The sequence below is a fragment of the Zeugodacus cucurbitae genome, chromosome 4, assembly GCF_028554725.1.
Source record: "Zeugodacus cucurbitae isolate PBARC_wt_2022May chromosome 4, idZeuCucr1.2, whole genome shotgun sequence".
Lineage (NCBI taxonomy): Eukaryota > Metazoa > Arthropoda > Insecta > Diptera > Tephritidae > Zeugodacus > Zeugodacus cucurbitae.
In genome coordinates this window covers 2909937-2926678 of record NC_071669.1, presented here as the reverse complement: position 1 = coordinate 2926678, position 16742 = coordinate 2909937, and the positions used below count along the sequence as shown (strand labels likewise).

The window sequence follows — 16742 nt, the reverse complement described above, 5'->3', positions numbered from 1 at the left end:
AGCTATGCCCGAAGGTTCTATGCATAAACTATACTGCTGCCATAAGTCGTCCCACCGATTTTGTCCAAAGGTAAATGCTGTCAGAAATTCTGAGACCTTTTCTCTAACGGTGATTTGTACTACTTTGCTAGTTATTGCTGTTGTAGTGGAATAAAGCATTTTCCAAATATTTTTGAGTTGCCGATTCTCAGTCCTTAGCCGGGTCCGTTCCGATTGCCATAGAACCAATTACCATGGGCACGGTAGAACGTCTGCTCTACTTGATTCCACATTGTTGTAGTGGTTCTTGAAGTCCTCAGAAAGATTTTCTGTCTAAAAGGCGGACTAAAGACCGCCAATCGAACTTCGCTTTCGATCAACATATCAAATTTCATGAATACCATGACCCCAAACAATTATTTAATAAAATAATCGTGTCTGTGGCAAAATGTTAAAGGAAATTGGAGGATTGACTAGAGATCGCGTAGAGAAATTGGAGATCTGTTGGTGTTTTTATATAGATTTTTTAAATGTAGAAAATTAAAAGGTTTTCAATCCGCTTTCAATCAACCAACAAGTTCGAAAACAACCCACCCCTATTGATCTGAAACACCCCAATGATTGAAAATAAAAATGCAAATATTTAAAATGCGCCTGAGATCAAATTCAAACCGTTTATTTTTTAATTTTTGAATTTCATTTTATGGCTTTTGTTGCTGCTTTGTCCTTCAATTTTTTTTTTTAATTTTCATATTTTTTATATTTTTTTTTTTGGATTTTTTGTTAATTTTTTTTTTTTAATATTTTCTTTGTAACACATCTTGTACAAATCAAAACAAATCTTAAAACAACATAATTACAAAATTCAGTTGCTATTATTCATATTTAAACTCAAATAGTAGTAAAGGATACAAATTAACCAATTTATAGCACAGTGTTGCATTTTCTTTGCAAAATTATAATTTTTCTCACACTTAAATTATATATACTAACATAATTGTACATTTCGGTTTAGGAGAATTAGAAACTCAACAACAAACAAGAATTCGAGTTCTTTAGTAGTTACACTGCGACTACATACCGCATATAAAGGCAGTTCAAGAGTTACTTTTTTTCTTTTAAATATTTACATAAATCACTTTGTTTGGAAGAAATACTAAGTATTTAATTTAATAAAATAAAATTGGAAGGCGGGTGATGTGAGGAACAATAATAAATAATTTCACGGCTACAGTCATATAACTGTAATGGATGCCAAAGTAAAAGCTTTAACGCCTCAGCGAAACGCTTGCTACCACAAGAGGCCCAGCCAGCGCCCCGATGCGTGTGTGCCTTCCCAAACATACGTCCATGGTGTGTCCGCGCGCGCATAGTACCAACGCTGCGCGGCCAGCTGAGTTGCTTGCCCTATAGGTGCCGGCAAGCAACTGGCTTGCTGCCACTGAACAAATAACGACGACAAACAAACATTGTACCGACAAACGACGACAACAACAACATTTTGAAAGGATGTTTATGCCTGCATGTGTGTGTGTGTGTGTAATTGTTGCTGCTGCGGAGGAGAGGAGGAGGAGGATGGCGTAATCAAACAGCGCCTGCGCTTTGATATCCTGCTACCGCCGACCACCACAATGTCCATGCTGACTTGACTTGACTTGACTTGACTTGGCTCGACCACCAACGCGCAGCGAATTGCCGCTGTTGTGTTGCTATCGTCGACGTCATACATACTGATACACACGCAGTGTGTGTAATCATCTCATTTCGACGTCGCTATCCACATCGCTGGCATGTTGGCTATTCAGCGCTTGCGTATTACTACTAATATCACAGTCGTCAGCGTCTTGACAGTCTTCGGCAACAAAGTGGTGCGCGGTCGCAATACGTCTATTGTCCGCTTGGCAGTCTTTAGTGAAATGCATTTGCTGTTCCTGCTCCATCGCAACGGCGTCATCAGCATCATCATCATCGCTTTCCATTTCGAAATCATCCAAATTTGTATCGACCGAGAGGTAAACGTAATCATGTGGCTTCTGCTCCTTCAGCCATGGCGTAAGGAATATCTCATCGGCTTGCAGACGTTCTTTGTAGTCTTTACAAAGCAGCAACAAAAGCAGCCAACGCACCGGTCGTGCTAAACATTGTGGTATTTGCACCTGACCATGCCGGATGATCGTAATGAGATTGCAGTTGGGACGCTCATAGAACGGATATTGGCCCACAAGCATTGTGTATAGTATAACACCCAGCGACCACATATCGGCTGGCTTGCCTTGGTACGTGGGATTGGGGCAGAGCAGTTCGGGTGCCGTGTACAGCGGACAGCCAATTTTGTCGCTCAATGTATCATCGGCGGGATCGTTGAGTATCATGGAGCCCTCCAACGATTCATACTGGATTTTCGTTCTAAAAAGAGAGCGCAAAAAAGAAAATGAATTCATTAGTGAACAGTGCAATTAATTGAATGACTATAAAATAATTTGTATATATGTTTGTATGTTTGTAAGTCTCACTTTCAACACGAAAATTCCCACTATAATGCAACAGCAAAAATTGCTAACCCAACAATAATAAATGCTTTTTGTGCAATTGTACACTTTTGAAAGCGTTGAATACATAATTCAATGTCGGCCGGCATCGAATGCGCGTGAGGCGATCGTATGTAATTGAGTAATCCACAACAACAACAGCAACGGCAGCAAAGTAAACGAATTAAAAATGAAAACAAATTAAAATCAATTATTCAATACAAAGTCGAGAGCGCAGCGTGGACAACAACCACAAAACTATTACACGTATTGCAGCGAGTAGGCCTCGCAGCAGATATGGAGCAACAGATCTCGGCATTATTGCGTTCACTGATCTTTCAACTGATCGTCAAAAGTCAAATATTTAATGAAGTCAAGCATTTCAAATAGCTACACATCGGATGCCATGTACGATGTGTGAAGGGATTGGCTTTTATGCGAACTGATCGCTTAATAACAAATGCAATAACAATATACAATGAGTCGAGACTGTGAAATAATTGCCACAAACATGATGACGATTGATTGAGCGCCAAAACGCCAAAATAATGAGCGCGCTCTGACGGCGATGGTGTTGTGAAAACGCGATCATTTCAAATATGTAGCCGATGTGTTCGCATGTGTGATTGCTGCGCTGACATTGAGCAAAATCAAATCAATCTTGATTGAAATGAGCCAATCTACACAGCGCGCTGGCATTTGGCGGATTATAGCGCATAACGCAAGCGCCGCGCGGCGATAAGTGCTAATATGACGCAAATGAATGAGCCGCAACAGCACACGTAACTGTAACATAAAAAATTGGAATTAATTTGTAAATACAAATGAAGCGTAGTAGGCGTTGGTCAAAAGCGAAGGTGGAGCATGAGAAAATTAGAAAATAAAACAACAACTGCAACTGACCCATTGACCTGAAAGCAAGCGCAGCGCTGACTAAATGTCATTTATAATAGAGCAATATAAGAAATAAATTGGGTTAAGAAATAAATGGGCAGGTGAGCGCGAAATGGGAGAGGTGAGCATAAAATGGGCTTGGTACCGTAGACAAAAGCAAGCAATAAGCGAGCGCCAAAAGGAAGCTCGCCAAAATTTGTATTTCGCCGCAAGCAGTAAAGAGGAATGAAAAAAAATTAATATGTGTATACATGAAAGCAACACTGAAATCGTATAACGAAAAACCTCGTGCTGACCCTGATATTACCACTATAAAGCAGCAACTGTAATAGTCACACAGCGCTCCTCTACAAATGGGTAATGCAATAACATTTTTTACAACAAATACATGCATGCGATCATCTAAAAGAAAAACCGAAAAAAAATATTGCCAACGCGCGAGAGAGCGCTTAGTGATCTTCAGTAACTGACCTCGCTGCTGTAAATGCGTTGAAGAGCGCAGAGGAGCCATATTACACATTACACTTTGTTCATGCTTTTAATGCAATAATTTGTATGTTTTTTTAAATAAAATATGAGTAATCATGTGGAGGCGCGACCAACACAACTTTGATGTGTGGCGGTAAAGAGCATAAAACATGAGCATGTTGTAAGAGACATGTGTAAGGAGAGAGCCGAAAAAAATGTGTGTAAATGTTTACATTGTTTAATTTTAATTTTTTTTATTTTTTTATTTTTTGAAATTTACTGAGTGCTTGGCGCTAATGCAAAACAATATGCATGAAGTATACAAAAAAAAAAAATAATTTGAAGGATTTCTTAAACACTTTTTGTGAGAGAATTGTGCGCACTTTCGATTATACAAAATTGCGTTAAATTGTTGTTAAAAATTTTTTTGTGGGATTTAAGCACAAATGAAAACAGAGAAGATGAGATGATGATGAGACTACAATTTGTAGATCAGAGTCAGGGTTAATTATATATTGTTATTGTTATTGTTGTGCTGTGAAAAAATGTTCAATTCAAACGAGAGAAAACATAATTTGTATATAAAATCAAGAGGAAACGATATGCGAAAAAAATGTGGAAAATTTACAGTTTCAAATTTCACAGCTACTTTAGCGGTACGCGGAGAGTATACATATTATGAAAAAAATTTAGAAATTAGCAAAATGCATTAAATTAGAAAAGCAACCTTGCAGGTAATGAAAATTAACAGAGACATGCAATAATTTATATATATTTGAGAGGCTGTCTGTGTGTGTGTAGACATGAGAGTCAAAAAAATTGAATGTCGACAATGAGACAAAGCGCCGTTGACGAATGTGCTAATGAAAATGAACTTGAAATTAGAAACGCGAAAATTAAAAATTCAAATTATGCGAGAATACATATGAATATTAGAATGTAAACTTGAAAATATTGAAAAAATTAAATAAAAAAAAAAAGTAAAAAAAAAATTAAAAAAATAAAAAAAAATAAAAAAATAAAAAAAAATTAAAAAATAAAAAAAAAAATTAAATAAAAATAATATAAAAAAATTGAAGGAAAACTATCAATAAATTGATGACACGATTTCTAGTATACAAATCTTCAACTTTCATACAAATATTGCAGCAAAACCTTCGGCATATATTACTAATCACCAACTACGATCTACAAAAAACAAGATTTGATCATTTTCGTAAGCCTCAAAAACACTACAACAGTTTCGATAAGACAAACACGCAATAGCCGGTTTTATTGTACCCAATAAAATAGCGGAGGGTCCCCCTCTGCAAGAAAAGGCGACTTTCGGGAAAAATGCTTAATTTGCATAATAATAGCCATTGGAAAAATGAAAGTGGTAAATGAAAAGCCAACAATCAAAGAACCGTGGAACAGCTGATGAAGGATAAACAGCGTGAAACAAAAGAGAAAAACTAAGCTCAAACACAATGAGTATGTTATATAAAAGCAACATAAAGGTAAAAAAAGAAAAGAAAATTGTAACGCAAAAAAAAAAAAATCGACGGCGATATGTAAATTCCAGCGAGTGTTTGCCTAATCAGAACAATTGCTTGACAACAAGCCAAAGAACCAAAGTAATAAATCAACCCTTCGTGCGTTTGCTGACTCCTTTTTTAGACTCCCGTGACTTCTATGTAACAGTTCGTAGCAACGCGCAGGATACAATAGTAACAAAATGCCTGCTTGAGTGTTGAACTATTTCTTTTTTATAACAGTACACTTACGGATTAAAGTAATCGAAGACAAGTATAGGGAGCGAGAGACAATTGCGCGCTGTGGTGAGTTGGCAACAAAGCGCAAAACGGATTGTGGTGCAAAAATATTCGCAAATTGCATGCCATGCAACAATTGTGGTGGCTGACAAGTGACAATGACAGAGTGCATTTTGTAATGTGTGGCTTTGTGTTGCTGCAGCTTTTATGTTTGCCTTCAAGTGTTAGCAGCACTGGATTAGGCAGCGCCAATGAAGCATGAAAATGCAATATATAATTTGCATTTAAATATACTCATTATAATGAGTAGGGAGTAGAAATGTGGAAAATGTTGAAGAACATTTCTGTCATATGCTGACACTGACAGTTTGTAGGACAAATGTTGCAAATTATGTTGATTTCAGAGAGGATTAGCAGCTGCTGGCTGTTGAAATAAGCAAGAATATTGAGATTAAAAGCGCTGAATCATACTTTTTTACTTTTTTAGTATATTTCTCAAGCCAAAAGTTCGTGCGCCTTGTTGTATGCAACATATATGACCTTGTGCCGTTATAGAAAAGTTCTGTGTAATAAATGCTGCAAGAACAAGCGCACTGACAATTGCAAAACCAAATTAGCAAATTTTTTTCCACTTAATTTTTTTCTGTAATATTTCTTCAGCTAACGAACATTGCGACAATCATTTATGCATTCGCCTTAGTTTTTGTCACTGAGACAGCACTAACAGCGTTGTTCAGCGTGCTACTGTTGCTACAGCGCTAATGACCTCAATTACGCCTACGTCACCGACAGACAAAAAATCGAATAAAGTACAACAAAAAAATTTAAAAAATGAAACAAAAACACGCGCATGAGCTAAGAATAAGCGCTAAGGCAACAATATAAACAACAATCAAGCAACTGTTGCGTTTGCGCTTATTGCCACATGACGACAACAAAAGCAAAAACACAAAAATAAAAGAAACGAGGCAAATGCGCAATGGCAACGATGATGGTCATCATCATCAGCAGCAGCTATAGTGCTTGCTGCCAGCACTGACAGTGGCAGCCACAACACATAAAACGCCAATAGCAACAACACACATATATTTGAGTGTATGCAATACACAGAAGAGCGGAAAACGCTAGCAATTTACAAATTGCAATGGCAATGGCACCAAAAGTACCAAAACACTAGCAAAAGCAAAAACAACAAAAAAATATATAAAAAAAATAAAATAAAAAATAAAAAAATGTACAAAAATCATTGCAAAAGCAAAATAACAAAAACATTACACAGCTACATGCACACAAAGCGGTAAAAATAGTAAAGCAAAAATATGAAATCGTTGGCAACAAGTCAAACTGATTGCGTTATTGGTGTTAGAAACAGCAACAACAATAAAAAAAAACAAACAAGCAACGTTAATAACTAGAACAAGAATTGCGGCATTTGTGTAAGCGCAAAAATTCTTGTCGCAATAGCAGCAAGGCAAGCAGTCAGCAGCAGCCGCGACGTCAGCATGTTGCTAAACATGACATGGCAACAACAGTGATTTGTAGCCAAACAAGTAGCGTGGCACATTGTTGCTATTGCTGTTGCTGTGAAGTTGGCAACATTTTCTATGAGTTTTTGCAGCATTTTTCACTTGAGCGACAGATTTACAGATTTTGTGTAGATTTTTGTGAAATTTACAGAAAAATGTGGCAAAAATTTTTTTTCAATATTTGTTGTAAAAAATATTTCCGATAATCTTATTGCTGTAAAATTGTTGCAGATTTTTTCAGATTTTCCTAGACTAGATTATTGCTACATTCAACTAATGTAAACAATTAAATATGAATTTTAAAATGTTGTTGTTGTATTTTGTTTAACAAATTCATGAAATTACCACAAAGCACTAACAGAGTGGTGAGTAGGCAAATGTGGCTACAAACGAGGCAAAGAGTTGAACTCAATGCCGCTGGAAGTGTATTACAATGTAAATTGCGGTGAAGTCTTGTATACATTTGACCGGTTTGATTGCGTTGGGCTAGGAGATGTTTGTTGTGTAAATGGGTGGGTGGCGCTTTTAATTACCGGATAAGCTATGGCAACATTTATTGTATTACAGTGTATATACTCTTTGGGAGATCACGATTTCAATAGATTTGCATGAGAAATATGTAATGTATGTTAAATTGTGAAATTATTATTATGCATTTATTATTAACAAATCTATATTTAATTTAATTATTTAAAAACAAATTAATTAAAAATTACTTAAAAACAAATTGAGTAATAATTTCACAATTTGATGAAATTGCACATTAATCATACAAATAACATATGGATACTGAAGTGTGATATTTTACTTAATTTATAATAAAATATTTATATTTTTATTTTTTAATTTATATTTTTAATGGATTTTTTTAATGTATTTTTTTAATTTTTTTTTTAATTTTTAATTTTTAATTTTTTTTTTTAATTTTTTAATTTTTTTTTTAATTTTTCATTTAATTTTTTTTTTTTAATTTTTTATTATATTTTTATTTATTATTTATTTTATTTTTTATTTATTTATTTTTTTTTTTTTAATTTTTCATTTTTTTATTTTTTTTTTATTTATTTTTATTTTTTTCAATTAATTTTTTTATTTATTTTTTTTTTAATTTATATTTTTTTATTTTTTTTTTAATTTATATTTTTTTATTTTTTTTTTTTAATTTATATTTTTTTATTTTTTTTTTAATTTATATTTTTTTATTTTTTTTTTAATTTATATTTTTTTATTTTTTTTTTTATTATTTATATTTATTTATTTATTTTTTTTTTTACTTTACACCATTTTTTCAACACATTTGTGTTTCAAAATTTTAGTAAAAATATTTCAAATCAAACAAAATTTCGAAATGATCTTGAAACACTTTGCTCAACATTTTATGCTCTTTTAGGCGCTCACCAACGCAATAGCGCTCGCTCTCTCGCCTAAGTGATCGCCTCGCTTTTAGTTGATTTCAACAACTTACGATTTCTCATCATAATTGCGGCATTTTAAAAGACACATTAAGTGTGTGGCGCCCAAGTAATATAAAAAAAAAACACAAAAATATATATATTCAAACAGTATGCAACAAAACTAAGCGTACAAGTTGAAAAAAAAAAATTATAAAATTTTTTAAGATAAATTCAACTTGCACACCTTTGTCGCCGATTATATTATTGCGTAGCCACGCTCCCAGCGCCGTTGAGGGCACACCTTGCTTGCTCGACTGGATTGCATATACACGTCTACAGCTATAGATATGTAAATGCGGCAATTACGAGCAGACAGTTAGGTTTGGAAACATTTGCGATTTGTCAGTCAGTAAAAACTGGCTTTTAATACAAAAGAGAGAACATATTTTTTTTACAATTTTTTTTAAATAAAAAAAAAATAATAATTTTTTTAATAAAAAACTAAATTCTTGTGCAATTTCTATGTTTTCCGCAATTTTCGCATTTTTGTTGTTGTCATACGCATAGCACACGTGCGCGCCAAAGTAGCTCTAAACCGCTTCGCTATGAATAAGTCAACAGACAGGCAAGTTAGTAAATGGCCTCCACTTAACGCTAGGCATTGCAGCGCCCCAAGCTACGGCTGTTGCTGCAATACTGTCAGACAACGCATTGCACCACCACACGACTACATTGAGTTTCGAGTGTGCTTGCTCCCCGCTCTTAATGAGACTTTTAAACCCCATAACACCTCCACCGTCCACCGCACTGCCCCAGCGGACTTGTTGTTCAATGTTATTGCGAATGCGTGTGTGAGTCGTTCGGTCTACGTACGCAATCGCAATCGCGTTTGGAGCAACAAGTGAGCGTTCGTTAAAGCTTTAGTGCGGCCGACGAGTCAAGTTTGCTCGCATTAAATGGCAATAACGAGTTTTTCTATAAATGCGGTTTGCAAAATTAGTAATACTCGTGTATGTGGTTTCTTGAAACTGAAGGTTTTTAGCTTGTAAACGAAGAAAAAGTATTAAAGTTGATTTTTCGAGAGAGAGAGTCTCTGTAGTGATCATGTCGGTCACATGTTGGCTCTCCACTCTGTGGTTGACAATACCTTGGGGTAAGAATTCGTGTAAACAGAGTAAACGAGCTAATTTACTGTGCAATCAGCGTTAATGGATGGTAAAAGGGTGTAAGGGGAGCTATTAAACGGCAGAACACTAACGCAATTGAGGTTTGGCAAGAATTTGGTAACCGTTCTTTCTCAAGATTGTCTAATACTACTTTGATATTTACAGAAGACTTGACTGATACTTTAGTACTAAAAGAATAAAGCTTGCAACTTTGGCTTACCTTGCTTCGTCAATGAAGAAGAAACGTTTCAGTTTCAGATCACGTAATATAATGCCCTTTTGATGGCATAATCGCACTGTCTCGGCGATTTGATGGAACAGCGCTTTCGTTTCCTTTTCGCTCAATCGTCGCTTATTCCTTATATATGTATGCAGATCCTCATAGACACCCTCAGCACCTTCCTGCGTTTTGGGTGGTGCGATTATCAGATACGAACGATTCGCATCCATTGGCACAATTTCGTGTATGTCCCTTATCAAGACATGTCCATACAACGAGCTGCGCGCCAAATCACCTGCTGTTTTGATATCGAAGTAGGCGCGTTGCACCTTGTCATGTGGCTCGTTGATCACCTTACAGACATATTCCGTTTCCGTGAAGACATCGGTGCACTTGAGGCTGGACGACTTAAGATCGATGAGATGACGATAGGAGGCAGGTGTACGTGCAGCAATCGCTGGTGATAGATAGCACATTTGTGTGCTGATTAGGAACCGATTTTTAACCACTTTCACCGTCTCCTCTTCGCGACTTTGCTCCGGACGTAGCGCATGCATCTCGCAGAGTGAGCCCGGTGTGCCCAGTTTTTCACGTATGCGCTCGAGCACACCAGAATCCGCCAGCGATTTCTTGGGTGTACAGAAGTGTTCATCGCTATCGTGAACGTTTAGGCGGGATCTAGTGGCAGGTGTACGTGGTGTTATGACAACATCCAGCGATTCCGAACTGAGCGAAGACGCAGGTGATGGTGGTGGTGAGTAGTTTAACACTTTATGATGACTACCGTTGTTTTGTACGCGAACACTGTTGATGGTATCCATTGTGGTTTTTGATTTGTTTTTAGTTTTTTTTTTTTTACTTTAAAATGTCACAGTTCAATTCTGAGTTATACAGCACTTATCACAGTGGTTTGTATAATGTACTTCTTTTTTTTTCTTTACTTCTTTCAGGCTTATCACTTGTTTATGCTTTTTTAAGCGCTTTTTTTTCTTGATTACTCTTCTTCACTTATCGCCTGCTTTGCGTATCTTTATATACACAACATTTTTCTTTTATGCTTTTACTTTGGCGATTTACTTCACTTTATTGTTATTGCATGAGTTACGAACTCATTTAACGAAAATTTTACAGTTTTCAGTTAATTTAACGGTTACAGCAATTGTTGTAATATATCACACGTTTATATGCAGGCAGAAACATATAATTTTACTTTTTATTTTCGTTTTTTTGTTTAGAATTAATATAATCCCGACATAGAGATTGAGAGATTTTTCTTTTAATATAAAAAAAATAACCGTGTGTTGTCGTCGTTGCTCGTTTGTCAGCACCGCTTTCGTACGAGTAAATATTATTTACAACTAACACGCTCACTCGCTGAAATACAACTGAAACATTTCGGCTTCAGCAACGTATATTTGAAATATTTTTGGTCACCAGCAGAGAACGTATAATATAGAGAAGGTTCATGGTGTGCCGATTGTCAAAGTGGTCCTCTTTTCGCAGGGGTACTCGCCAAGATGAGCGTGTTTCACCACAGAAAATTATTAGCGTGTTTCACCACAGGTTTAACATCAGCGCACTCGAAAATAGCAGAATTGAGCGGTTTCAGTGTTAAATGAGAAAAATTGTGTTAATTTGAATGTTAATAACTGTACGCTTACAGATTCGCTTATATACAGTGCGCAAACGACTCGCTATATAATTTCATTTACATTTAATATCAAAATACATACGTATATATGCAAAACTTTATGATTTATTCCAGAAAATGCTTTGAAGTATATAATGAAATAATTATTTTATATACTTATGTTAAAATATAATATAATTATATACTGCATACATATGAATATTTATTTTCTTTGGTTATTAAAAGTTTCGATAATATACCAAAAGAATAAAAGTTGGCGCATAATTTGTAATTATGTGTGCATGTAAACAAAATCGAAAGAACCATACGCATAATGTTTGTAAATTTGTTTACATGCATATGTGCGTAAATATGAGCCTCATGGTTTGTTGTAAAATCTTCGTTGCCACGGACAACGAATGGCCGCAAATTGTGATTTTTTGTTCTCAAGTCAAAGCAGTGTCGCACGTTCGAAGGGAAGGGGTCCAGGTCCCCAACTCATGTTATCGTTTGAATTTTTATGTCTTGATTCTTACAGAAATCAGTCGTAGTACATTGAAATATGGCATAATACATTGGTAGAATATTTAAATACATTTAATTATTTGTATTTGCTAATTGTAGGTCAATACTATACAATACATAATTAGCGCATTTATAATTAGGGAGGGATCACTTGAAACGCCTCTGTAAAGCTCGATGTGTCGAAGGTTTGATGGCCGCCTGCGCGACGTCAAAACGACACAACATTGCGTTGTTGGTAGAAAATCGGCTTGTCGTAAATATGTATGAATATGTATGAGCATGCAAACATATCGACATAAATTTTTGCGATCCTCAAATCAGAATTTTTGCTGAAAAATATTTTAAATCGACTCAAGGGCTATGTTGGCATTTTTGTACCTAGGTTTTTGCGATGTTGTAAATTTTCCTTCTGGAGGGAACATTAGAAAAATCTTCAATTTATGATTTTTGTCATCGTCGCGAAAAGCCGTTTGTAGACATGGCATGCGCAGGGAGGTGTGTATGGCGTTGTTTTTATGAATGAAGCAACTTTGCCAAGTGAATGTGCGCTTGCGTTCATGAATGAAAATGGTTTTGTTGTATGTACCACAAAATTTGGCTTCGTTGATTGGCTGCCATATTGACTTGTGATGCTGCTTATGCGTTTGAGGCGCTTGTTGTTTTTGTAGAAAATACTTTTGATTTTTTGTGATGGTGACAAACTTACGTGTACGCGTATGCGAATGTAAGTTTGTGTATGCATTACTTGTTCGTCAATGACATACAAACATATTTATGTAAATGCATATGTAACAATGTGTGCATATGACCTTCACTGATAAGTGATAACGAGACAATACGAATTTTGGAAGATGTCCATACATATGCATCTACATATGTATGTATGTACGTAAGCGCTTTTGTATATATCTAGGTATACACATGTATGTATATACAAGTCTCATATAATGAAATATGTAGTTAATTTTAGTATTGTAAGAAATGCATTTAATATAAAAATAAAAGCATTTTTTATGAAAGTAGGTATATTATTTTAAAACATTACATTCATATGTAGGTCCGCTTAAACATGCCGACAAATATGCCTCTGAAATCGCATAATTTATTTGAATTGAATAAATTTTGCAAGCAGTCATAAATAAATATCATATTAGCACATAAGATTGCATATAAATGTATCAATATATAAGCAAACGGGCTAACATTCCGATATAATAGAAATGTAAATCTCTGAGCATATTTTTCATTTAATGCTCAGCAATGTTAACGTGACGCTGTTAAAATTTCTCCTTCCGAGCTGGCTGAGGTGAAACACGCTCATCGTGTTTTGTTAGATTTTGACAATTCACACGCTGGTCCGCAATTGGACCTTCTCTATATTTAACGTTCTCTGTCACCAGTCGAAGACGGCGGAAACATTTTTCATTTGTTTTGCTGCGCTCTTCAGCTCTTTTGTTTTGTTCACACGCACACAAGCTCTCTCTATCTCTCTCACATTGTGCTGCTCACGTTACATTGCGTCGTTGCTTTTCATTCGCACTCTCCTTGTATGCACTGTAATTGTTGTTGTTTCTGCTCAACTCTCCAGTTTCATATGGCATTCGCATATTCAATATGTTTTTTTCAAGCGTACAAAATTCAAACAATTGTTTTTATTTTCGACTGCCTTGTACCTTCTCTTCTTAAGAAGTGCGTTTTGTGCGCTCTCTCTCGCTCTCAGTGTTGCTGGCAGATAGTGATACTTGAAATAATCGCACCAAACTTGATTTTTGTAGTGTTCTTAGTTGAGAAATTATTATTATTTTTTTTGTTATAAACATTTAACATTTAAAAAAATATTTTTTTGTGAAATAAGCAATTACATTTTTTTGCTAATTTATTTCATTCTTCTGACTAATACAATGATATATTTAAAGTGAAATAGTGATTACAAAATTATTTGAAAATATACGAAATTATTTATTTCCATGGAATATGTGAAATTGATATCTGAAATGTACTCTTACATAAAGAGTATACAATTTCATTTTCATAAATAATTTACACAATAAACTGTAATTACTTAAACTTAAGAATACTATTTAGTACGTTCCTCACTAAGCTAAACTAAAGGCCTACAATTTATCATAATTCAACCTTCATTAACCCCCGCACATCATTTAACCTTCAAGTTTATGTTCAAGGTAAATTACAAAAACAAATTAAAAACACCTTTCACTATTACAAAAAAAAAAAAAACAAAAAAAAAATGCTATCAAATATCGCGTATCTCAATACCAAAGCATCCCCATTCCGTCGCAGTATATGCCTATTTTCTAGGCACATTTTCATACAGATTTCCGCGACTCTACAAATGTATCGTATGCGTTCTCAATAATAATTCTCCAAGCTACATATGTACATACGAATTTCGACACATTTTCAACCCTCAAACAATGGATGTGCTCGCATTGCTACGAAATGTGAAATATTTCTATGAGTACAGTTGACGTCGTACCCAGTACGTTTGTTTGTATGTAAGCGCATGCGCAGAGGACACGTTAAATTGTTTCTTCATTTCAAAACTATGCTTCTTCGTTTCGTACAGGTATGACATTGAGCGAAATTCCTTTGTCAACATGTAGCTGAAGCGGAGCAACATGAAAATCGCTGATGCATGGTAGTGTTGGATGTTCAGTATTTCAGCGGTATCCAAATTGTACCGGAATTGATGATATTGCAACTGAATATGTCTGAAAATGTAGAAGAAAATAATATAAGATACTCAGAGCGGTTTTCTTAATAGAAAAGTGAGACTACTACTAGAGGAAAATAGTGAAAGAGCATTGAGAAGGCTTGGAATTGCTTAAAATAGTGTTAAACTAATATTACAATTTTCATATTAAAGTATATATTTTTAATGTAAGGCATCTTCAAGAACATTTAATAAAATTTCGTATGAAAACTTAGTTCAAAAACATAGAAAAATAAATTTTTTTAACGCAAAAATATTTAATTTTGAAGAATTTATTGTAAATTTTGTCAGTTCTCAATTAATATAAAATGACTTAAAGATACAATAGTACCCTGTAATTACCTACGCATGTAAATTTCACTACTTCACCAGCACTAACACTCATTCTTCCTCTCAGTCACGCTCTCCTTCAGTTGTTGTAGCCACTCGAAATTTTTGTACAGTTGCGCACGCGTAGCGCGTACAAAACAACAGTTTGAACTGTAGCTGCATTTCGGCTGCTTACTGCAGCATTTCCATAAAGAAAGCAAAACAAATGTTGAGATTCATATGAATATGAGTTGATAGGCATTGAGTGTTAGCAACATTGTAGCTATGACGTTTTCGCTGTGGAAATTTGCTAATGGCACAGCTAGCACTCAGTTTATTCGTAATTGAGTATCAACAGAACGTTTGTTGGTATGTACATATGTATGCAATAGATATTTAGTAGGGTGGTTGTGTGGAAGGAAAATAATAGAACACGTGAATTTGAGTCAGATTAATATAACAACAAAAGTATGAATATTTATACTTTTATCTCTACTATATGCACTTGATATTGTTCGAATAATTATACAGGTTTTATCATGTGATAATTAATAATTAACTATCATTATTAAAGGGGATTTACCTTACATTCAATATACAATGTAGATTAGTAATTAGGTATTTAGCATAAATAATAGAAAATATCTTGGCTGAATTGAAACAAAATAAAAATAAAATTCGAATGTTTTCTCATAATAATATAGGTATAATAAAAAATAAATAAAAATAAAATAAATTATATATTAATTAAATATTTATAATTTAATTAAATATTTTTTTCAGGAAGAAACTCGTGAATTATTTAAAAAAAAAAATACAAAGAAAGATTTTACAAAAATTTTATTTTTGAAACGAACGCGGAATTTTTTTTTTTTAATTAAATATTTAAAATTCAAATTTAAGAAAGAAAAGAATGAAAATCCATCAAAATGAGAAAGAAAACCGTAAATTATTTAAAAAAATTAAAGAAAGATTTTAGAAAAAATTCAATTTTTGAAAAGAACTCTAAAAAAATATTTGAATTCGTAAAAAACAATTATTTTAAATTCAGAAAAAAAAAATAAAAAAAAAATTTGATCCACCAAAATCATAAAGAAAACCGTTAAATATTTCAAAAAATTAAATAGAGATTTTATAAAAAATACATTTTTGAAAAGAGCTCAAGAAAAAATATTTGAATTAGTACAAAAAAAAATTATTTTAAATAAAAAAAAAAATTAGATTCATCAAAATTAGACAGAAAACCGTAAATTATTTTTAAAAAATTCAAAGACAGATTTAGATTTGAAAAGAACGCTGAAAAAAATTTTAGCATTTCCTAAAACAATATTTAAATTCAAATTTAAAAAAGAAAACCAAAATGTAGAACCATCAAAATCAGAAAGAAACCCGTAAATAATTTTTAAAAAAATTAAAGAAAGATTTTCCAAACAATACATTTTTGAAAAGAACTCTAAAAAAATATTTGAATTAGTACAAAAAAAAAATTATTTTAAATAAAAAAAATAGATCCATCAAAATTAGACAGAAAACCGTGAATTATTTTTAAAAAATTCAAAGATTGATTTAGCAAAAATTGGATTTTTAAAAAGGACGCTGAAAAAATGTTAGAATT

The 16742-nt window shown here is 33.8% G+C and overlaps 1 protein-coding gene across 1 annotated transcript; it reads right to left on the bottom strand.

Annotated features, from left to right (window-relative positions):
* Positions 1 to 621: 621 nt before the first annotated feature.
* On the bottom strand, positions 622 to 11329 carry LOC105220379 (tribbles). Its single transcript, XM_011196845.3, has 2 exons — positions 9930 to 11329; positions 622 to 2385 (listed from the first exon to the last, which is right to left on the bottom strand). Exons 1-2 carry the CDS (start codon positions 10748 to 10750, stop codon positions 1734 to 1736), a joined length of 1473 nt encoding a protein of 490 aa, XP_011195147.2. The 5' UTR covers positions 10751 to 11329; the 3' UTR covers positions 622 to 1733.
* Between the last annotated feature and the right edge of the window lie 5413 nt (positions 11330 to 16742).